The 23960-nt window shown below is 40.0% G+C and overlaps 1 protein-coding gene across 8 annotated transcripts in view; it reads left to right on the forward strand.

Moving 5' to 3' along the window:
- Window positions 1-77: 77 nt before the first annotated feature.
- ZNF106 (zinc finger protein 106) overlaps window positions 78-23960 on the forward strand; it is a 78574-nt gene continuing 54691 nt past the window's right edge. For 2 of the 8 annotated variants that reach the window (XM_050954926.1, XM_050954929.1), the window contains exons 1-4: window positions 82-260; window positions 11876-11958; window positions 13303-13364; window positions 21424-21624. In XM_050954926.1, the coding sequence (XP_050810883.1) occupies window positions 11905-11958; window positions 13303-13364; window positions 21424-21624 (317 nt within the window). In that variant the 5' untranslated portion in view covers window positions 82-260; window positions 11876-11904. Of the gene's footprint in view, window positions 261-2738; window positions 2838-8122; window positions 8207-11875; window positions 11959-13300; window positions 13365-21423; window positions 21625-23960 lie in introns of those variants that run through there. The other 6 variants (XM_050954927.1, XM_050954928.1, XM_050954933.1 and 3 more) reach the window with 6 other exon arrangements.

A 23960-nucleotide genomic window follows, 5' to 3' on the forward strand; every position in this document is an offset into this window, starting at 1 on the left:
TTGGCTAGAGCCACGCGCCACTGAAATGACTATTTCCCAGAATGCAAGGCGCTGGCTGTGCTCGCTGATTGGCTGCGGGAACGCCCGCTCCTCTTGTCCTGTGCCAGGGGTCCCTTTCGGGTCGCGAGCGCGACTCGCTTCCGCCGTTTTCCCGTGGGAGCCGCGGCGGGCCCCGGGTAGGTGGTGGGGCCTGCTCGGTCCGGGCCGCGTGATGGGCGGCGGGGCTGCTGCGCTGTTGTGGAGCCAGGAGGACGCGGCCTGTGAGTAGGGGGCTGTGGCGGGCAGGGGCTCGCGGTGCTGCTTCGTTGGAAGGGGTGGGATCAGGAGTGTGGTGGCGGGTTGTGGAGATCCGGTCGGATGCCGGGGATGTCGGGGGAGATAGGCATAGGAGGTGGCAGTGGGCTCCGTGACTGTGGGAAGGCGGGCGGGACGGCTCTTGCACTGTAAAGAGAGAGTGTGTTCTTCCTAACGCCGAGCCTCTTGATCTTTCGCTGTTGGGTTGGGTAGAATTTCTCTTGTTTTGAAGCAACACCCATTTACAGATCTTCAACTCCTCACTGAGAGCCATGCTGGGTGCTAAACTCTGCCAGCAGTAGCCGCCCGCCTTTATGACCATCCTCACTCACTGTGGCACGCAGGTTTATTCAGTTAAAGTAAGCACACATCTGAAAACAGGTGTGAACTTGCATCTAAATTGAGTGAGGTTGTTAGTGTGCAAATGTTATTTGTTCTTGTAGCATGCCAAAATATCACCAGGATGCGTTTTGGAAGATTTTGCACTTTAAAGTAAGCACTTACACTTATGAATACATTAACCCACAAAAATTTCCTTTTTTAAAGATGTCACATGAACTTTTCTCTTCTGATTTCTGTTATGAACGCTTCAGCATATTTCTAAATTTCAACTTCAAAAACATATGAACTGTGGGTAAAAGTTTCAGAGTAGCAGCTATGTTAGTCTGTATCCATAAAAAGAACAGGAGTACTTGTGGCACCTTAGAGACTGACAAATTTATTTGAGCGTAAGCTTTCATGGAGTACAGCCCACTTCATCAGATCCATAGAATGGAACATATAGTAAGGAGATATATACACACACACATACAGAGAACATGAAAAGGTGGGAGTTGCCCTGCCAATCAATCCTTTACGTGAAGTTTTGAAAGAAATTATAACTGACTTCATTTATTCTCTGGCTAATTGGCTTCTTTTGTTTCTTGAATTTTTTTTATTTCACATGAGATACTGTTTCCTTCAAAGGAGGCCTAGGATTTATGGTCTTCATGGACCAGACATGTTCTGAGGAATGGCTTGAAGGAGAAGGGGATTGAGATGTGATGTATGATGTTCGGAAGTGGATTCTGGGCCCCTGTTGTTGGACCTTTCTGATGTCTGTCATTCCTCCATTCACTGCTCGTTTGAGTCCCTCCTTTAAATACCAACACAAATAAATTCTTACAGTATGCCTGTACTGCAAAAAGAAAATAAATAAATCCAAAATCCTGTGGCAGTGCGTCTTAGAGTCTAGGTCAACTGACTCGGGTGAGCTCTTTGGGTCTAAGGCAGAGGTGGGCAAAATATGTCCCACAGGCTGGATGTGGCCCGCCAACTGTTTTAATCTGGCCCTCGAGCTCCTGCTGGGAAGCAGGGCCTGGGGCTTACCCTGCTCCAGTGCTCCAACTGGGGAGCAGCATGAGGGGCCGCTCCCCACGGCTCCCAGAAGCAGTGGCATGGTCCCTCTCTGGCTCCCATACGTAGCAGCAGCCAGGGAGCTCCGCTCCACATGCTGCCGCAAGCGCTGGCCCTGCAGCTCCCATTGATCAGGAACTGCAGCCAATGGGAGCTGCAGGGGCGGTGCCTGTGGACGGGACAGCATGCAGAACTGCCTGGCCGAGCCTCCACATGGGGGCTGGAGAAGGGACATTCCCCTGCTTCCGAGAGCTGCTTGAGGTAAGTGCTGCCCAGAGCCTGCACCCCTGAGCATCTCCATGCACCCCAACCCTCTGCCACAGCCCTGATCCCCCTCCTGCACCCTGAACTCCTCATTTCTGGCCCCACCTCAGAGCCCACACCCTCTCCCGCATCCAACTCCAATTTTGTGAGCATTCATGGCCTGATACACAATTTCTGTTCCCAGATGTGGCCCCCTGGCCTAATAGTTTGCCCACCCCGGTCTCAGGCCTTGTCTACACTACAAGGTTTTGCGGGCAAAAGTTATGCTACTTTAATTAAAGCCACTGGCTTCTTGTGTCAGCAGAGTGCATCCACAGTGACAGCTCTTGCATCGACAGAGCAGTGCACTGTGGTAGCTATCCCGCTGTGCAACTGACCTCAAGGTGCTTTGGGAAGGGTTTACAATGCCTCATGAGGCAGATTTCTCAATCCAATCATCTGGGGCATCCTAGTAGATTGTCAGCACTTTTTCAACTGAAGTGTGGGGTGGGCGGAAGTCTTAAAAGAGCAACACTCTGATGCAGAAGCTACAGAACCCAAACCACCAAAAAAGAAAATAAACTTTCTGTTGGTGACATCTGACTCAGATGATGAAAATGAACGTGCTTCGGTCCGTACTGCTTTGGATAGTTATCAAGCAGAACCCTTCATCAGCATGGATGCGTATCCTCTGAAATGGTGGTTGAAGCATGAAGGAACATACAAATCTTTAGCGCATCTGGCACGTAAGTATCTTGCAATGCCAGCTACAACAGTGCCATGCAAACACCTTTTCTCCTTTTCAGGTGACATTGTAAACAAGAAGAAGGCGGCATTATCTCCTGCAAATGTAAACAAACTTGTTTGAGTGATTGGCTGAACAAGAAGTAGGACTGAGTGGACTTGTAGGTTCTAAAGACTTTTACATTATTTTGTTTTGGAATGTGTTTTTTTGTTACATAATTTTACATTTGTAAGTTCAACATCATGGTAAAGAGATTGCACTACAGTACTTGTATTAGGTGAATTGAAAAATACTACACCTCTGCCTCGATATAACACTGTCCTTGGGAGCCAAAAAATCTTACCGCGTTATAGGTGAAACTGCATTATATTCAACTTGCTTTGATTCACTGGAGTGCGCAGCCCTGCCCCTCCAGAGCACTGCTTTACCGCATTGTATCCGAATTCGTGTTATATCGGGTCATGTTATATTGAGGTAGAGGTGTTTTTGCTTTTTACAGTGCAAATATTTGTAATCGAAAATAACTATAGCATGAGCACTGTACGCTTCGTATTCTGTTGTAATTGAAATCAATATATTTGAAAATGTAGAAAACATCGAAAATATTTAAATAAATGATGTTCTTATTGTTTAACAGTGTGATTTAATTGTGCGATTAATCGCAATTTAATATTTTTAATTACTTGACAGCCCTAATATTTACTTAAGTGTTTGTCAGTTTGGGCCTGCAATTCGCTGTCACTGTTGTTTTTCATTTTAAACAACCTTGCTTTTTGTCTTGCTATTATTTATTCTTCCCCTCCCCGTCCACCCCCCTCCAAACTTAGTGCTGCTGAAGGGGTTGCTTCTGGCTTGTCAGCCCTGGATATGGTATGACCTCTGTTTACATAACAGGTGCATCATGAGCAGCAGCAGTGTAGTTCCCCGTATCACCAGGGATTCTAGTTTTCTGTTATTAAAAAGCCTCAAATTCTCCAGTTAAAAAAACAGAAGAATCAGCGTGTTTCCGTGATTAAAATGAAATGCCGAACTTCTGTTTCTCTAGCCACAATATATATAGGTATCAGTTGAACACAGTGTTTTATTGATATATTTACAATTTTTAAGCAAGTTTGAAGCCTACCAGTGTCACCAGTCATTATTACAAAATAAAATGAACAGAATGATCCAGTCACAGTGCATCGTTTACTGTTGTCTATGGTCCTGCTGTTTCAGTCTCTTGTTTTCATTTCTTTGCATTCAGTTTATGTTTAGTGCTTTTCATGTGTTCTGCAATTGTCTGATTTTAAATGTAATTTACAGACTTGCTGCATACAGTACAAAACAGCACATTACCATCAATGTGAAATTTGTCCTTGCCAAACTCAGTCTTCAGGGGTGATTTTTCAAGTTTTCGGCATCTTTTCATAACTTTCATTACTTGTGTCTGGAGGCTGACATAAAATTTGAGATACATTAAAATATGAACCCCTATATGCCATTGAGTAACCAGAAGCAATTTACTGGCGTACGGTTAGCTATGTAAATTTAAAGCACATTCAAAAATCAGCCCCAGGAGTGGGAGGTTGCATACATTGAATAAGCAAACTGGTACTTTCAGTAAAATTTGGTTAATGTTTTTATTTTTCCACAAAATCTAAAAACCAAAAAGCTTTTTTTTTTTTTAAACAGAAAAATTCCTCTTTTTTCCATGGCAAATTGATTTCTAGGATGCCAGCACATCACAAATATGCCTCAACTCTAAACTGGAAGGATTATGAGAGGGTAACTCAGTTTCCATGGCCTCTCTGCTGGAACTTCTAACAAGGGTGAAAGACAATTTCTTTAAGCATTGCCACATGTCTCCCCCTCTTTCTCCCCCTCCCCCATAGACTAACTTCACATGTTAGATTTCATTAATAAGAGGTGTTCCATTCTCATGCTTCCAGTTCAGAGGCCAAGAATGAATCAAACAGTGGCTGGCTGTAAACTAATGGTATCTTAATATCTGAATCACTCTGGGTAAAATATATTTCACTTTATAGTCCATATTTCTCTTATGCGGCCACCAAACTATCTTAATTTATATAAGACTCCCATATCCAGCACTGAGAATAATACTTAGCATTTATGTATTGCTTTTCATATTCAAAGTACTGTACAAATGTTGATCTTAATTTATCTGCTTTATAGGAATGTTGTAATCTCCATTTAACAGATTGGTAAACTGAGTCAATTTACCTTGGTCTTATGTTTTATTAAAGTTTGTCTTTGCAAAATTGAATATTTGGGCCAAATTTAAATTCATAAAAGTCTCTTAGTATCAAGTAGTTGGAAGTGTTTATGATTAATTCTGCCACTAGGTGGTGATATAGGGTTTTTCTTGTTTTTATAACCAGTTTTAGCAGGGCAACAGGAAAATTATAGAAGAAAATGTTGTATATTGCAAGGAATTTCTCAGTTTTATAGAAGTTCCCCCCCTTGTATGTTGTCACTGATTTTTTCCATTAAATTTTACTAATTTTTTGCTCCAAATATAAGATCCCTCTTCACTAAACAGCTATTGCCAGGAACAGATGAGAAGAAATCCTGTTCAAAGGTTTTCTTGAAAACTGGTGTTGAAAGATGGTTTAACTTCTTGCATAGATGAAACGTTTTTCAGATGTAGTGGAAAGTGTGATAGACATGAGATGTCTATCATATTGCACCAGGCTTCTGTCACAATTTATCTTGCTTTCGTTTTCTTTTGATGTTGGAAAATTCCATCCACTCTAGTTGTTAAGATGTTCTCAGTTTCAGCTGAGGGAAGGTCATAGGGACCCATTGCCAGTAACTAATGGCTATTAACTTTTGTGTTGAAACTTCTGGGATCTTGAAGTGTATCTGTAATAAATAAGGGAAACCCTTGCAGAAGCACCCATAACATGAAATGGCTACCTGGCCCTTTTCCTTGCAGTGGAATAGTGCGTCTAAACCTCAGTTCAACAAGGTACTTAGGCATGTTTTTAACTCTAACTTGAGTGCCTGCAGTAGCTGGTGTGGATGGATGCACATTACACCATTTTGCCCATTATAATGCAGCCTTCATCTGTGACTGAAGGGATAATTGAAATCCTCACAATAAGGACTGGCAGACCTCTTTCCAGAAGCATCAAACTCCCCAATATTAGTTTTCATAGATGGTCACATATTGAAAAACACGTTATCAGATATCAACATACAGCAAGTTGAGTGCATGCTGGCGTAATCAGCCTAACTTATAGGTGAATATCAGTTATCTTATAAAATTATGGTTACCCAAAACAACTTGAATATCTTGGTTTTTGGTGCTCGTTGTTTCATGAGTTATACAGTTGTGATATGTGGAAAGAAATTAAAATGTTGCATGTGTATATATACTAGAGGAAGGATGGGATGGTTCAGTAATTAGGTTGCTAGCCTGGAAGTTGGAATGCCTAAAACTCAGGATATGTGGATTTATTTCCATGCTCCACAGCAGGCTTCCTTTGTGACTTTGGGCAAATCACTTAATCTGTGTGCCTCAGTTCTTAAGTAGTAAAATGGGTATAATAGTACTTCCCTACAAGGGGTTTTGTAGGATAAATATATTACAAAAAAAATGGCGGTTTGGATGCTAGGGATGAAATGTTTTAAAAGAATTTCTTTAACACTGAAGTTATTAAACTTTTACATCCACCCCTGACAAAAAATATTCACTTTTCTTTTGTCCATTACTTTTGCATCAGGGCTTCAAAAATCTAAATTTGTCCTCTATTTCTGCAGCAACCTGGGCAAAAGTGTATATTTAGAGAACACTTCTTTAAGGTTCAGTTAAAAAAATAATGCATAGCTTTTGTTGTCCAGTTGGAGGCTTCAGATTTTGACTCCCTAGGAATTAAAAATTTTTTCTGAAAGAGAGCCTTGCTGTATCGGAAAAACTGCTCTATGCAGAGTTTCAGAGCTGAGTTGGTGAAGAGCACAATCTACAATACTTAAATAATTGATATTATTAAACAGACATGTGGGTTAAAATATTGTTAGATAAGCAAGAAAGTTTATGTTAGTAACAGTTTAGATGACAAACAGATAACTTTGAAACTCTAATTTATATTCTGTTATGCTCTCTGTTTTCTTTTTGCATTTCAGACAGCTTGGAGAATGAAAATAAAATGATCAGTTTCAATTTTGTATAGCTGTTTTCACTTTTTGGTTCTCATTTGTTTTGTATATCACTTTAAATATGCAAATTCTGTAGTTCAGTGTTGATGCTGCATACCTTGCAGAGGGATATTTAAATACAAACAAACATCTTCCTTAAGTTAAAACAAACAAAAATAGCCTACCTCTATTAAGCATCATAAATTCTTAATTATAGGGACCTAAATTTTGTGCCTAAGGTGCCCAGCAATGTCCCTTTTGCCATACTATTTTAGGTGGAAGTATAAAATTTTTGGAGGCTGAGTGTTACTTCACAGAATCTTCTGTGTGACTGTGAGCAGATGGGCAGAGTGACCTGAAATCGGATGATCAGCAATCTTTAAACTAAATACAATGCAGCAGAGCAGTAGTTCTTTGCAGTGCTTTATTCAAGCTCAGCCCTTTTTGCAATCTCTTGCTCAAATAGGCTGAGAGTACTGCTAAGGTCAGCAGTGGACCTCTTCCCTTCCCTCCCTAAGACTTTTACCGTAGCCCTTTGTTGTGGATTACCTCTTTGTAATCCTGTCCCTTCCCATTTCTTATAGTACCTGCAAATACTATAGTTGCCTTAAAGATGGGAAGGCAATGGGACTCTAGTTGGACTACAGAACTTGTGTGATCAGTTGCTGGGGGAGATTGGGGTCACTAATTTAGCAAAAGCACTCTGCGCCTTCCTACCATAGGCTGAGAACAGCACCAACGCAATCTGCATTGCAGAGATGAACTTCTAGGCCTCCCAGGTTTTTCAAGAAATAGAACATATGTTCTATCTGCTAGGACTGTCTAAAAGATGATTGTCCTTATGTGGGAGCTTGAACTAAAGATCTCTTTGAGGAGTCCTGAGGATTTCCAAGCAGCTGGTATGATAGGCAGTCCTCACACTCCACTTCAGCTGTGGCTTTATATAGTCTGAATACTCAGCCATTGATCTGTAGCAAATTTAGCTTTGACATACATTTTTAACATATGCTATCTGCCAAGGTTGGACTCTGAGCAGTAGTTATAGGCTAATGAATATTATGGCAGGAAGTAATTTAATGCCTTATATTTTCTATTTAGACAGTTTTTGTTTGCCAGAAACGTTTTCCAGACTCTTCACTTAAGAGATTTGTTCCCTACAATTTGCTCTAGTGGATTCAGTAAGTTTATATTACTCATACACACTCTCACTTTTTAAACTTGCAAGCCACAGGCACATCAGAACGAGCTTATCACAGTTAAGATGGCCCCTGATGATGGTAAAATGCGTTTTCCCTCTTTAAACCACAGTTTGGGAACAATATTTCCCTGAAATCCAAGTGTATGGAGCAAAGGAGCACTACCTCCTGCTATTGAAACAGCCAGCCTTCCCAGGTAGTACTCACAAAAATGTCTCTGATTTCTTTTTGGTCATGGTTGATTGACTTTTATTTATAGTACACCTCTACCCCGATATAACGCGACCCGATATAACATGAATTCGGATATAATGCAGTAAAGCAACGCTCTGGGAGGGCGAGGCTGTGCACTTCTGTGGATCAAAGCAAGTTCGATATAACACGGTTTCACCTGTAACGCGGTAAGATTTTTTGGCCCCGGAGGACAGCATTATATTGGGGTAGAGGTGTATCATAACACATTTTCCACTCTTATAATCTCATATCTGAAGCCATTTGGTTGATTGCTGGTGTCCAAGTCAAAAATGATTGACTCTGACTACGCCTGGAGGTTATCTAGTATTGAAAATGTATCAGTTATCTTTTTCCCTTTAAAAAAAAATATTAGCATACTTACATAGAAAGTTCTGCTTGTGCTGGAGTAGTGAGCACCCGATTCTTTATTTTAACTGCTTTACAGCTGGGCTGACTTGAGTACAAAGAAGGTCAACTGTCTTGACTGAAGTTACGCATGGAGTAAATGTCTCAGCTAAGATTTGTACCCAAGATCTCCCTGGATCTCAACATTGTTATGTAACCAATAAGGCCAAGTTTGCGGTATGGCACTATATCGGTGCGTCTGTGGCACCATAGTATAAGCGTGTCCTACGATGATAGAAGGGATTTTCTTCATCACTGTAGGAACCCCACTTCCTCAAGTGATGATAGCTAGGTCGATGGAAGCATTTTTTTGTTGACTCAGCTATATCTATGCTAGGAGTTAAGTTGGCATAGCTATGGTGCTCAGGCATATGAGTGTGTCACATCCATGAGTGCCATAGCTATGTCACACTAATATTTAAGTGTAGACCAAGTCTAAGGAAACTACTGTAGATAATACTTGGAACTTATTGTACCTTCTGCACAATTTCAAAGCACTTTAGAAAGGTGAGTCTTGCAAAGGTTCTGTTGGAGGAGATGGTTGAAAATTAAGCAAGAGAAAGAAAGTGACTTTCCCCAGTTTGTACAGTGAGTCAGTGGCTGAGCTGGAAATAAAAGTTGGGTCTCCTGTCTCCTAATCACCTACAATGTCTCCTAGACCCGGGAGCCTCTCTGAATGCTCCAGCTCCAAGAGTCTGTCTCTCTGCAGAGACAAAACTGTTTGTGCTTTCATAGCAACAGCCAATAGCAATTGAAATCAGTTAGTATTTTTAGTACTCTGTAATAAGCAGTGCCCAGTTGATTGGGCAGTGAGAGGGAGACTTAAACTCTTCCTGTAATCGTGTATAGTTACCATGATATGTTTTAAGTAGTCAAAGCAGCTGCAATTTTAGCTCTACTTGTTAAGTCATTTTAATGTTACACGCTTACCTGGGGCCAATAGCCACATATACTCCGCTGACCTCTTTGTCCCTGTAAAGTCCCATGCCAAATGTCTGACAAATTCCATACATGCTCTGCTAATTTGAAGCAATATCCTAAACACAAGTGGACATTATTCCATTAAACTACAAAGTAGCACTGGTAAAGAATATTGTGAAAGCAGAACAGATTCTTAGACAGAAGGAAGCCATCTGTAATCAGGATAAGGATTAGCACCTCTGCTGTTCAATAATATCCTTATATTAATCACATTAAAGTAAGTTTCTTGAATTTAAAGAGATGTTTGTATTTTTGTCACTTGGATCTTACAATGAATAATGCCTCGTCTGTAGTAGAAGGTGTGCTGATCAGGCACTTCCATTCTGAGCTCCTGTTCTCATGTGCTTATTAACATGCCATAAAATTATGAAAAATTTTGGACTGAAGCATAATTGTTCTCAGCCCAAATTTGAATTTCTTTTGAGAAGCGTGGTAACATTTTGTTCAGCTGTTTTAGTTACTTACAAAATTTGAACAGTTTTTTAAAAGTATCTTAGAATAAGCCCAAATACTTGGTTCTGAAAGTTCACTTCGACTTCTAATGAAGGCAAGTGCATTTGGCATGTAAGCATCTAGTAGTCATAGTCAGTTTATGACTTTCCACTAAACTTTGCATATGGAGGTGCTAAACTCTAGACCTGATAATGCTTTAGTACCTATTTCAACACAAAGTATCCCAGATATAAATGTCTTTCAGTCATTAATCATTCAAATAAAGTGGTTTTGTACTTGATAGTGTTTTCATGTGTGTGTTAATTGTACTTGTGAAGCAAATGTACATTTCAGTAAAGGCAAGAGTGGCACACCAGTAATGCACGCTGACTAGCTGGTATATTTGGTACTCTTCATGATTGAGTCTCTCATGTTTAGATACACGCATGCCTTTATTTCAGTATGATCAGACCAAGTTTTTCTTTTTTAGAGGGGAAGTCGTTTTACATTATGATGACTGAGGGTTGAAATGACTGATGAGGAGACAATTCTAAGTTTTGGTTACACTGAACAGCTGTTAGTGACATGGATAGTTATCTACTGAAAAATACTGAATTGGGAGGAATGGAGGAGTTTGTTAAGGAACCATATTTTGAATTTCCTGTAATTTCATGAAATGCTGAATTATAATGCAATTATTGCTCAGGCCTGGGTCAGGCATATATGGGCTCCACCTGCAAAGCCATTTGATTGGGCCCCACAACTGCAAAAGCCAAGATTCATTGTACATCCTATCCCCACCCAACTATCTGCCTGAAACTTCTAAGCCATACCAGATATGAGATTTTAATGTGGTCATCGGGTAAGATTAAATAATAATAATTTCTGAACTGCACTGTGTATTTGTCAAGAGAGTTTGAGGAATAGTGGATGGAGAGTCCCTGTTAAATTGGGTCACTTATGACTATGAATTTTGCAGCCTTGGCTAAACTAGCCCTTATAGAAATGCTTATCTGTAAAATAGCAATACTTCAAAGATGGCTGAATAATGTCTTGTTTGCAAGATTTATGTATGTCTGACAGCATTAGCACAACACTACATGATATTTTTTCTTTCCCTTGTCTATTTCTCTTCACTTTAAGATGAAGGATACTTTTTGCCAGGCCTTGATCTAGACATGGGCAATAGTTGTAGTTGTCTTTCTATTTTTTTTCTGTTGCTTTAGTGTTACTTAATGACTTGTGAGAATAAGAAGAGAACAATGTTTTATCCCATTACATAAATAAATCTATCACCATCGGTTATAACCTTGATTGTTATGAGCATGATGTCTGATTGAATTAGTTATTAAAGACATTCTTTTATCATGGAAATTCATTTAATATATTTAAAAACACACATATAGCAAGTAGCATTTTTCTTCAATCTGTAGTCGCCTGTGTTTATGTACATTTAGCTCTTAAGGATAATTCCTTAAGTATCTCTCTTGTGACCATCCAGACTGATAAAACTTTCTTCTTTGCCAAGCTAATTGCATGAATGCTTTCAATGCTTCAAACCCCGCTTGACAAGAATCTGAGCTCTCAATCCTTTTTTTTTGTTATGTAGTCTTTAGATGACTACGTAAAATAAATTATGTGCCAGTTGAAAATGTAAGTCATACATAGGTGTGAGAGGTGCTTTTTAAAGTGTGGGAGGAGAGACTGGGACATTTCAGTATGGTTCTTGTAAGACGGAGCTCTTATTTTTAATATATTCAAGACAATTGGTCTGATGATAAACAATGTCCAGGATCTCTTTTTCTGTTTTCAGGTTTGGGGTAAGAACTGTCCAATGTAGTCATGGCTCGAGAACGGAAATGCATACTATGTCACATCGTGTACAGCTCAAAAAAGGTAAAAAACAAAATGAACTTGCAAGGCTAATATCTTTGTATGTGGAGATCTGGCTATATGCAGCACAGGAGAAATGTGTCCTTTGTTTTAAAAAAGATAACCTTTTGTATCAGAAACTGAGAGAGATCTTCAGGTCTATTGAATGAAATAGAATTATTTCAGTACTTCCTGATAGCCTCTTCCTCAATGTGACCATGTACTGGATATACATTCTCATTAAGTATTAAAAATGTCCATGGCTTTCAAGTTTTAATGTCATCTTTTGTGTGATTATATTAGAAAGTGTATGAAAGTTGTAAGTCAAGCACTCAGAAGCCTCCTCAGCCTTAATTCTGTTCCCTTATGCATTCAGAGTGTCTTATGACATAATCATATTTTAGTTTTTGTGATGGGTCCCTACATCTTTCAGTATGTCAGAAGGACATTGTTTATCAATTGAGGCAGCTCATTTTCTCATCATCGTTTAGTATATGCTGTGGCTTGTTTACAGCATGTCTTCCAAACCCTGCACTGTAGATGGAATTTTTCTTTTCCTTAGGCTTCCCTGTAGTGCTTATCAATGCAGTATCAGAGTATCTCACAAACAGTAATTACTTTTATTTTCATAACATTTTGGTAAGGACAAAGTGCTATTCCCATTTTATTAATGAGGATCTGAGAGGAGAGAGAGAAGGTTGGCCATTTTTCCAAGTGTGTCTGTTCTAGGCAGGAAAAGAAAATGGATCACCCGATCCCATTCCTGTTCCTTAACTTGAGTGTTCTTCCTGTTCTAGCAGACATCTGCCTCATTTGCAGCATGTTATACAATGACTGCAGTGAATGAGTCAAAGCTGTTTTAAATCCAAAACCAATTCACTGTGCATGTCTCAGTTCTGTCTAGAATGCGCACCGAATGAAACAGGTCCTGCAGAACAAAGCAGTGTGTGTTGATATGTAGTAACACTGTATCATAATGCATATACACTCTCAAGGGCAGAGTTAAGCAGCCCTAATGTTGTAAATATTTCGATTTTTTGGAGGATGTTAAAAAAAGCCAAACTAAGACTGTTTATGTTATGGAATGTTTTTTAAAGAAATAATTGTTGTTTTCTAGAAAGGAGTGGAACACATTGAAGTCACAGCCCTTGCCTCATTCCATGTACGCTTTTCTATATCCACCTTCTGGAGCTCTGCCTCCTTCTATATAAATCCCAAAGATCAATCCTATGGAAGGAAGCTTAGCGAGTAATTCCTCAGGGTGACACCACATTCAAAAGAGATTTTAAAAAAAGACCTATTAGAGCAGAATATATCCTTGTGCAGAGTAAAATGAATCATGAGTTATGCTTTTTTTTTCTTTTGTAGGAGATGGATGAGCACATGAGAAGCATGCTTCACCACAGAGAACTTGAAAATCTGAAAGGAAGGTATGCGAATGATGATGCAAACTGCCTTTCAGTGCAGTTTACGTATCACACTTTTGGGGAACTAAATAGCCTTATTTCCCATGCAAGCTAAATTCAGTTTAAAGGGAGAAGACAGATTAAGACTTAACTGTTTTTATAAATCACATTTCTTTGTGCCTTTCTATTAGACACTAAAGTTCTTAATAGCCGTGAGGACATGTCTCTGTTAGGAGCATGGGATTTCTCCCTAAATCTATACAGTTTGCTGCAACTATAGCTTGGGCTGTAGTTTGGTATTTTTCTACTTACAAAATATATGTTGCTATAGTTAGTTTAAATTCAAATGCGTAATATGCTGGTAGGTTAAATCACCTGGAAAATCTAAATCATAGAATCATAAATAAAATCCTTTTTATTTAAAAAAAAATTGTTGTGCTGGATGATTAAGACTTTGCAAGTTTAGAGAGAGAGAGAGAGATTCCAATTTGTACCCAACCCCACGTTTAATCTGAAATGCACAAATATTTGGTACATAGAGGCTCCAACTCTGAATAGTACCCCATTGTGATGGGAGCTGTACAAGCACATAATAAGAGACTTTCCCCACCTGAAGAGTTTACAAGCTGATTAAATTAGAATGATGGACAGGAGAGGAAATGGGCAGAGTGAGATGAAATTACTTGCTCAAGGTTGCACAGCAGCTTACTGTCAGAGCTGGGAGTAGAACCAACTCTCCTGAGTTCCAGCCCAGTGTCCTGTTTATTGTACCATACAGCCTCTGACCTTCAAATAAAGTATTTATACCATATGAATTTTTAAAAAAGTTTATATTGGGATTCTCTCTGAGACCTTTTCCACTCAGCTTATCCAGAACACCGTGTCCAGTTCTGGGAGAACGCTTCATCTAGTTCTCTGGGATCCAAAACATTCAGTTTGACTCTGGATTTCGTCACTCACATTCCTCTATTTGACATATAGCAAAGCTACGCTGAGTTGATCACAGAGGGTAGAGGGCATACCACACATCCAAAGTTACACAGACAAACCTCTTCCTTTATATGCCTTTACACAATACACCTCTACCCCGATATAACGTGGTAAAGCAGTGCTCCGGGGGGTGGGGGTGAGGGGACTGCACACTCTGGTGGATCAAAGCAAGTTCGCTATAACGCGGTTTCACCTATAACACAGTAAGATTTTTTTGTCTTCTGAGGACAGCGTTATATCGAGGTAGAGGTGTATGTTGCATTTGCTATATGTGAAATCTCACATATTTTGGATTGGTTTGCTTACTTTGCGGGAACCAATCCGTGTACATCATTCTCTATCCATGTGCTGTCCACGTGGAAACTGATCTTTACATTCCAGGTTTATCTTGTCCATAGTCTCCATCAAGGTATTGCTGCTTATTTTAGTTAGCACAGACTTCCTGTCAAGCCCCTATTTACAACTTAACATTCCATTCACCTTCCCAATTATGCCTACTAAGAAATTAGGCAAGTTACTTGTGTCAAGCCAGGCCTACAGTATATTTAAAAAATAACCCCCTAAAATCCAAATAATCCTTCATTCTCAAAGGCTAATGGTGTTCTGGATAAGCAGAGTGGAAAAGGGGGAATTCTGTGCCACTGCACATGCACAGAATTTGTTTCCCACAGATTTCTTTGCTTCCCTGCAGAAAAATGACCTTCCCCTGCAGTATGTTTTGAGTGCCCAGGGCAGCTGACAGAGAGAGAAATGACTGTGAGGCAGGACTCAGCTGCTAGTCCCAGCTGGGTTGGGGAAAATGGGACATCCTCTTCCGCTGCACAGCATCTGGGGCCAGACCCACCCCAGATTTCTCTCCCAGCCGCAGGAAGCTCTGCAAACTCCCCCCTTCCCCCGCTTCCTGCACTCATTGCTCCTCAGCTTCAGGATGAGTGATTCCTGTACAGATTGCTGCTCCCCAGTCTGCCCAACTCCCTTGCATACCCAGACCCTCCCACCAAGGCTTCCCCCTCCCTCCCCACACTTAGAACCTCCCCTCAGCCCCCTGATAAGCCCCACTCCCTGTGCACCTGGACCGTCCCGATGAGCCACCCAGATTCCCACCCCACCAAGCCACAACCAGCTGCACCTGGATCCCCACTGCACTGAGCCACACTCCTGCACACCCAGACCCCGCCCCCCCCGCTGATCCCTAACCACGTCACCTGATCCCCCCTGCAGAGTCCCATTACTCTTGCATCCAGAACCTCCCCCAAGAAGCCCTGGGCATCCAGAGCCACACCTGCGTCACCTGCACCCAGATTACCCCATACAGAACCCTCTTAACCCACACCTGGATCCTCCCACGCTAAGCCCCTCTACTCCTGGATCCTGCCTTGCTGAGCCTGCCAGCCCACAGTGAGGGGCAGGACCCTGGGGTGTTTCTGGGGCAGGATGGGTCCTTGCACAGTGTCAGGGTTTGGTGCAGTCTCACTACTGAGTCTGTGTCCTGCAGGGAGCTGCATAGTGATCTTTCACTTCTATGCAGCCAGTGACCTGTGTTCCCCAGTGCCATGCTGAAGCCTCTACATTTATTTGACAAATAAAATTTGCAAAATTTTGCAGAATTTTAAAATATTATGTGCAGAATTTTAAATTTTTTTTTGGCACAAAATGCCCTCAGGAGTAAACTACTTGTGTGGTGGTGAAGTAAGGTGTCCAGACTTTCAGAGACAAAACTGACATCTTTCCAGTTGGGGAAAATGTGCCTAGGAGGACTTTTGATGGCTCTTTGGGGAAGGTTAATTACTACTTCAGCCCACCATTTGGATGAGAAAAGGACACTTAACAGTAAAAGGTGTAGTGCAGAGGAAAGTGGTGTTTGCTCATCACCATTCCCTCTTCTTTTCTTTTTTTTTTTTTTTTTGTCCTTCTCTTCCCTGTTCACTCCTCTGTTCATTCTTTTTTTTTTTTTTCCTAATCTCTTCTGTTACCCTTCTGAACCATCAGTGATGCTTTTAAAAAGCACTTCCTCACTCTATCTTTCCCCACTCTGCCCCATGTCTCTTTGGGAATAGGAAGGGCCTGAAATTGTGCCTGGAATCAAAAGCACCTTATTTCTGCCTCTCATCTGTTCTGATTCTTAACCGTAGAGGACATCTGTTCTGTTAGTGAACAGCTGAGAAGTAGTTGCTCAGATACCCTTGTGTCATCAACATTAACTTCAGCAGTTTGTCTCAAGTGTCTGTGTTCTGACTAATTTTTAAAGCATCCCCTTTAGTGGATCTTTTCTTGCAGCACATGATAATGATTCTGAATATTTTAACAATTGCTGAGGCTAGGATAGATTCAGGAGCTAAAGATGGTGCAGATGGCAGCTTAAAGTCTTAGTCTTCCATTTTGTGTTTGGATTTCTAGGGCACGGTTTCCCGCAGCTGGCAACTCTTCTCAGCTACTGTTGAACGTTAAAGTCCTGCCACATTTCACCAGCTATCAGTTTAATTCTTTAAAAATTATATATAATATACACATACACACACTGGAGCTAGAACTGCTTCAAAATGGATCATCCAAATTGTGTAATAAATTTTACTCTCATCAAACAGACTTATCTCAACATTCTTCAGGTTGAGCCCGGGGGAGGTGTGGGTTTGGGTTTGGAGTTTTTTCTCGTTTTTGTTTGTTTGTTTTTAACTAAGTGCCTTTCATCTCTTTTACCATCTAGAGATTAGATCATCTATTGAATTCAGTATTTAACTGTGTATTATGATCCTGTTGTATTCTTTGTGAAATCTTGGTTTTAGATGAAAAGGAGAATTTCATATTTCCATTGTATCTGATATTGTGAAATTTCAAAAGATTTAGTAACTGTAGTTTTCCATTTTCTTAGTATCTGAGATGAAAGGGATTGATTTTAATGTCAGTCTTTCTTTCTGCTGTCAAAGTGTTTCCATCACTTTGATTCGGATCTCCTTCCTACAAGAAAGGCATCTGTGCTCTGGCAGACCTAGTTCTTATACTTGAGAATCAAAATGGATAATAAATTGTTTAGTTTACAACCTTTCTTTCACTTTCTCAATTTGGAGTACTAGAAATCTACGTGGAATTTCACAATTTATGTAAAAGACAAGGAGTAGTCTCCAGGAAGGAGACTTGAAGCTGCAGCAGCAGCCTCATAAACCTCAGTATGTGGACGAGCTAATAGAGGGGACAACGTGCTACACAGTTAGCATGAGTTACATTAACATTTATATTATCTATAAGTTTCAGGGTTAACACCCCATTGGCGTGAGTCAGTTCACGCTTCTGAGTTTGTCTGCAGAGAAAGACATAACTGCATTGGTTTGAACTTTCTTTGTTTGCATTTTTAAAGTTAACTTTGTAACCATGAGGGCTAAAATTAGAAGTGAAAACTTACATTCTTGGGCACAGCTATGTGGCCAGAGGTGAATTCTGTAAGTTATGTTGCCCCAACGGAGTACATGGAACCCTGGTTATAACTTCACTTTCCAATGGGACCATCATATTTTGTAAGAATTCTGTTTTGGACAATAATTCAGAAAACTCAGAGTGCCGTCTGCCTCACTCAAAGAGACTTAGCTTGAGCCTTCACATCTTGCCTCTGAAAACGAAGTCTCTTCATTTGGGTTGATGGGTTGTTTTAGTATTTTGTCACTTATCGCGTATATTCTTCTAACTTCAGATTTTCTGCAAAATTCTCAGTCTTTAAACAAGCTCTTCCCTTTGGCATGTCTGGGACCCAGGATCTTATGCTTGCCAAAAGATGCATATGGTTCCATCCTATTCTTGTGCTGCCTCTCTTTAGGACTACTGAACATTAAGCTGACACTACCTTTCTCTCTCTTCTTGAAACCACTACTTTACTTTATAGTGAAAATTTAAATTCTGGAGAAAAGTCACATTTACATGGAGACTGTTAAGTCCTCAGGTATATGGCTTTTGCCCATGACTTGCATTTCTATTTAGTGTTCTCAGCGATATATAATGGGCATGAAACTTCAGCCATCATCTTAAGTATTATGATACGCATGATGTCTAGTTCCATGAGTGACTTCATAACAGCAACTGGAATGAGGCCAAAGTCTTATGGAAAGACTGTTTTCCATTGAATATGCATCAGCACTTCAGTTTGGACAGAGATTATCCAATGTACATAATGAAATACACAGCAGAAATTAGTAAGGTTAAGTGTGGGCCATTTTTGTCCTAGTCATAATGGTGTCAACTAACTCCCCTGTTAAAGTTGATCAAACAACATTCCTTTGGCTACTAGAGCTTCATTTCATGGAAAAGTAGCATTAGGAAAGTATTAAATGAAAACAAGGAAGGTCATAACCATGTGATTAGCCATTTCTCCACAGACCAGCGAGTGCAGGGGTTCTCAAACTGGGGATCATGACCCCTCAGAGTCATGAGGCTATTACACAGGGGGTCACGAGCTGTCAGCCTCCCCTCCCCCAGCCCCTCTTCACCTCCAGTGTTTATAATCGTGTTAAATATAAACAAATAAGTGTTTTTAATTTATATGGGGTGGGGGTCACACTTGGAGGCTTGCTGTGTGAAAGGGGTCACCAATACAAAAGTTTGAGGACCACTGATGAAGTGGTTCAAGAGCCACTGTTTGGGAACTACTGATTTGGAAGTTGGAGAGGATGAAGGAGTGGAGATTCAGTCCCCAGCCCTGCTACTTAACCTTACCCAAAGTAACTTTAACTCTGCTTCAATTTACCAATCAGTAAAATGGAATAATATTTACCTTTCAGAGGAATTGAAACCTGTATTTGTGAAGGACTTTGAGATTTCCTAGAAATGTCAGGTATTATAATAGGTACCATTAGGTTTTTCTTTTTCTTTTTTTTTTTTATGTCCAGTTGGGTAAAAGGTCCTTACATTTAAAGTATAGCTCTACTATGATAAATGAGTATGTAAAAATGACATCCATTTAGACACTCTCCCTGTTTCTCCCTCTTTTGACAATTTTAGCAAAAAGTAAGCTTTACTATATTTTATTCCTGGCAGTTCATAGTTAACACAGTTAAGAGAGTGAGCGGTATTCTATACTTGCCTGTGCATTAGCAAAACCGTTAACTAACTTTCAGTTGGTTCAGCTTGTGCTAAACCACTGAAGATGAGGTAATACAGGTGTCATACAGCATAATGTGACCTGCAGCATCTTTATTACTGTTGATAATGTGTGCAAAAGAAAGAACCCAGTCTGGTGCACAAATCCCAGGTTGAGTTTGTAGGGCTGATCGAAAGAAAAATATGTATTTTACTTATAACTGCACTTGTTCTGCACATTTGAAACTGAGACTCTCAATTTAATTAATAGAAACACCACTTTGTATACTTAAACTTCCTAAACATATGGCCTTTTTGACTGATATGACTGTTTAAATACCTTTACTGTGTACTATAGATCACACTTTACTAGTAGGAAAAAAATAGAAAAAGTCTTTTAAAATCACCTGTTCATTTCAAAGCCTTTTTGAAAGGCGCAGACCTCTATTTAACAACCAGCTGGCGACCCTTCTTTAAGCATGGCTCAAATAAGGATGCTGGCTTAAAATTTTGCGGGTGGTAAATTTTTTTCTTCTGGATTTCTTTCATACTGTTAGAAACTGCAGAGGTGGAGGCAAGATTCTTGAGCCTCTGGTTTCTTTGATGGAAACATTTAACTGAATAATGAAGATATTTCCAATCCATGAGATGGGGATTTTTCATCACTTCAGTAAAGGCAATTAGAATATGAAGTGGAACAAAGCTTTAATACAAAGCAAGTTTTTGTTTTGTTTTGTTCATTTAGTATTGACCTTTTGATGTACAAGTTGAGTTTTCTAAATATATTAGATGTGAGCTAGTGACCTGAGCTCCAGTCACTTATATTGCTGTTTTGGGAAAAGGCAGGAGAATTCACCTGTCCCAATGACTAGTCTAAATGTGGCTTTTAGTTTTGCTTTTAATCTTTACATGGATCCCAGGTTCCTCACCACTTCCCACTTTATTTCCCTTCATATATTTGGGCATTCTAGTACATAATCTCTATATTTGAGACATAGGAGCATTCAGTGCTGCTTCTGTAAACAAGACAGTGGGGTGCAAGAAAGCATCAGTGAGGCAGGCAGTGGGCCCTATGTTGGTCCCACCACACTATTTGCTTGGCTCAGAACACATGCGTTTTTTCTGCTCAATTCTACTTAACTTACCAATGGACTTATTTTATCTTTTACTTTTTTAACCATTAGCTTAACTAAAGGATTGGTCAAGCACTATATTGTAGGCTTTTTAATAAACATTAAATACTGATTTGATTGATTTTAATAGTAGTTTTACTGCAATATTCACGGACACTTTAGTAAAACCATTTGTCTGACACAGCTGTCAACTTCCTGCAACTGAAATAATTTATTTTTTAAGATAAGCCTTCTAAAGTAGAAAGCAGACCTCATGCATCATTTGAACCAAATAAAGTACAGTGAACTGAAGACCCCTCCCATCACTTGCTGTGCTATGGAGTCTTTGAATTCCAAGCAGAGGTCTCAGCTGTCCCAGTTTAGGTTACACTGTATTAGGATTGGCTGTAGCAGTATACCCCCTCCTCCCTCTTCTAGCTTTCACTGGGGGAAAGCATGAGGCAGAGATTAAATGTAGAAGCTGTCACCAGGCTTCTCCAGTGCAGCTGGCACCATGGATGTGCTTCAGAGCAGCTCCTGCTAGCTCTGTAAGCCCTCCACTCCACCTCCTCTCACTATGTTTCCTCTGATAAGGTTTTGAGTACAGCAATCCAAGAAGAATTCCCTGCCTCCCACAAATTTATATCGCTCTATTCCCAAGTTTTTTACCTCTTGATTGTTGGAAAAAAATCTCTAAAAATTGATAACAAGAAGCCCCAGAAGTTGGGGAAAATTGCTGTAGGAAAAAAGAAAAGCCTGAAAATTCAAACAGTTTTAGTGTATTGAGCAAAATTATAGTGCCTAGTGCACCAGCAATTGGTTAAGAAAACTGGCATATTCAGAGGAAACAGAGTAAGATCTGAGTTGTCTACCATGCCTGTGGGAAGGATTGAATGTCCATCCTCTCCCTCTTTCCCCAGGGACAGCAACCACAAGTGCCAGGTGTGCAGGGTGACAGTGGTGGGCTTGTCAGCATATGCCAAGCACATCTCCAGCCAGCTGCACAAAGACAATATCGATGCCCACGACAGAGAGGAAGACGAACGAAAAGAAAAGGCTGATGAAGAGTACTTTGACAAGGAACTAATTCAACTAATCAAACAAAGGAAGGAACAGAACCGGTAAGTCGTCGTCGTCTTCGTCGTCTTCTTCTTCTATTAAGAATTCCATTAAAGCTGTTCTGGGTGTGGAGAAGTGCTGCCAAGATAGAAGTATGTTTGAAGTGCAGTCTGCATGCAACCAGTATGTTGATCATAAGACCAGTTTATGGTAACTACCTGTAGGATGCAGCTTGTGTGTCTAAACACAAACATTTCATTTGATCATTTTCAGTTCTGATAGTTGTGAGGTTTACTGCAGTGCTTGGAAAATAAAGCTCAGCCTAGTCCACAGCAGAGATGAAACAGTTTTACTTGTAGCATCACAAGGCCTTGAACTGGAATTCCTTGTGTGCTTCTTAAGGATTCAAGAGCATTCAACATCTCTATGCAAATATTTTATATTCTCATAAGCATACAGTTGAATAAAATGTTCCAATAATTCTAGCAGCAGTATTAGTATCATTTGCCCTACAAAATTACCCTCTCGCAAACTCTTGTTGGGTATAACTTGATACTTTTATTTTACAGTTCTTATTTATGATCTCTAAAACGAATTAAAATCTCTTATTTTGGGTGACAATCTAAAAGTCATCCTGAAATGCACTGAAGTCTTAAATGAAATGCTTTTCTTTTTTCTTTTTTTTTTTTTTTGTTCATCATTAGCTAAACTTTACTGCTCGGTATGAACGGGTAAAGTTACGCTACATAGCATATAAGATTTCTGTTTCAGCATTTAGCCTGCATCTGACACTTTTGTGAGTGTGCATTGCTAGTGCCATGTTAATTTTATAATATACAGTTTAAAGAGTAAGAACATGTTACTGTAACACTATAAGAGGGGGGACATAGGTTTTTCCTTTTTTAATTTTATTTTATGGCTGGGGACCCCAACCATCGTGTGCAATAAGTTCGAGCTCTCCTTTGACCTGACCAAGAGACCATAAAAATGAGGTCATTGCCTGCCCAGTCTAGACTCTTTGGATACCAACCAGGACTATGAAGATTTTTAGATTTTCCACTGGTCCCATCATTCTAGTAACTGTGATGCCTGATACTCACTTTTGTGCTACGATGCTCAGCATTGTTTTAGAGTTATTACATTCCTTGGATACACTGGCCACAGGAATGGGGTCTTCTGCATTTAGTGTTCTTAGCCCGCTTAAAATCTTTTAAAATTTCCCTGTTGGAAGTAGCTCGGGGGTAAGGGAAACACTGGGTAGGTAGGGAGTGTTAATTTTGTTGTGTACATCATTAAATTATTTAGGTTCATAGATTCATATTTCCCTCCAAACAGAATGTAGTTGTCAGCTATTTGACTCAAAGATGCTATTATTTAGACACCACTCCTGTCTTGGCTTCTTATATTAGAGCTCACTTTTCCTTATGCAGTAATCCATATGACAATTTCACATCCATTTCACAGGAGGCAGAAGTCACTTTAATGCATGCTGAAAGCTTAAAAAAGAGGGATGGAATGTAAAGTTCTGAATTTATCCACAGCCAGGTGTTGTAGAGGCAAATGTTGTGATATGAAACTTCCCCCGTCCTGCTCTTCCTGTGACCTACAAGGATCCATTCTTTCTTAGGCCAGTTAACAAGGATCTTTCACTTAAATTCCATTTTTGCAGGATAAATAGTCCTAGTGTTCAGATTGCTGACCTTGAGACCTGCACCACTAGCATTAAGGCAGCATTTATCTTTGAATGCATGTGTTATAGATCTACTTTGTTCTTGATATCCTGCCAAGCCCAAATATAATCTTCATTTATATCTGCCTGCTAGCAGACTACCAAAGGGCAATAGCTATGTGCTCAAGAGAGAGTCTTTCTAGGCCTCTTATTGCATATTTCAAGGACAGGCTGAGGTCTCATTTCAGAACTAGACAAAATGTTTTTGTCTCATGTCTGAAACCAAACCCGCTTAGGTCTTTAATACCTAACTGTCCTACAGGAACTCTAAAAATCAAGAAAGAGTCTCATTGTTGTTTTCTCCAGCAATTTGAATAACTGCTTTCCTCAGCCTAACTTTCCTTCTAATCTTTACCAGTTCATCCTAACAGTAATACCTTGCACTTACAGGATATATAATCTTCATTAAGAAGATCTTGATTGCCAGGTAGGGAGAGAATGAATTTATCAGTATTCTACTCAAATAAATTGCTCAGTCACACTTTGAGACACATGGGTTGGGGAAAGAGCTTGTACAATAGGGAATATCTTGTCTTTTGGTCTTAACTTTTTTTGCAGTCCAATCACTGGCAAATTGAAAGAAGTATTGTCTCATTTTCACTTTGTAGACTTCCTTTAATTAAAGTGAAAGTCATTGCTTAGTCATTCTTCTGGAATGGAGTAAAAACT

The sequence above is a fragment of the Gopherus flavomarginatus genome, chromosome 5, assembly GCF_025201925.1.
Source record: "Gopherus flavomarginatus isolate rGopFla2 chromosome 5, rGopFla2.mat.asm, whole genome shotgun sequence".
In the NCBI taxonomy this organism is placed as follows: Eukaryota; Metazoa; Chordata; order Testudines; family Testudinidae; genus Gopherus; species Gopherus flavomarginatus.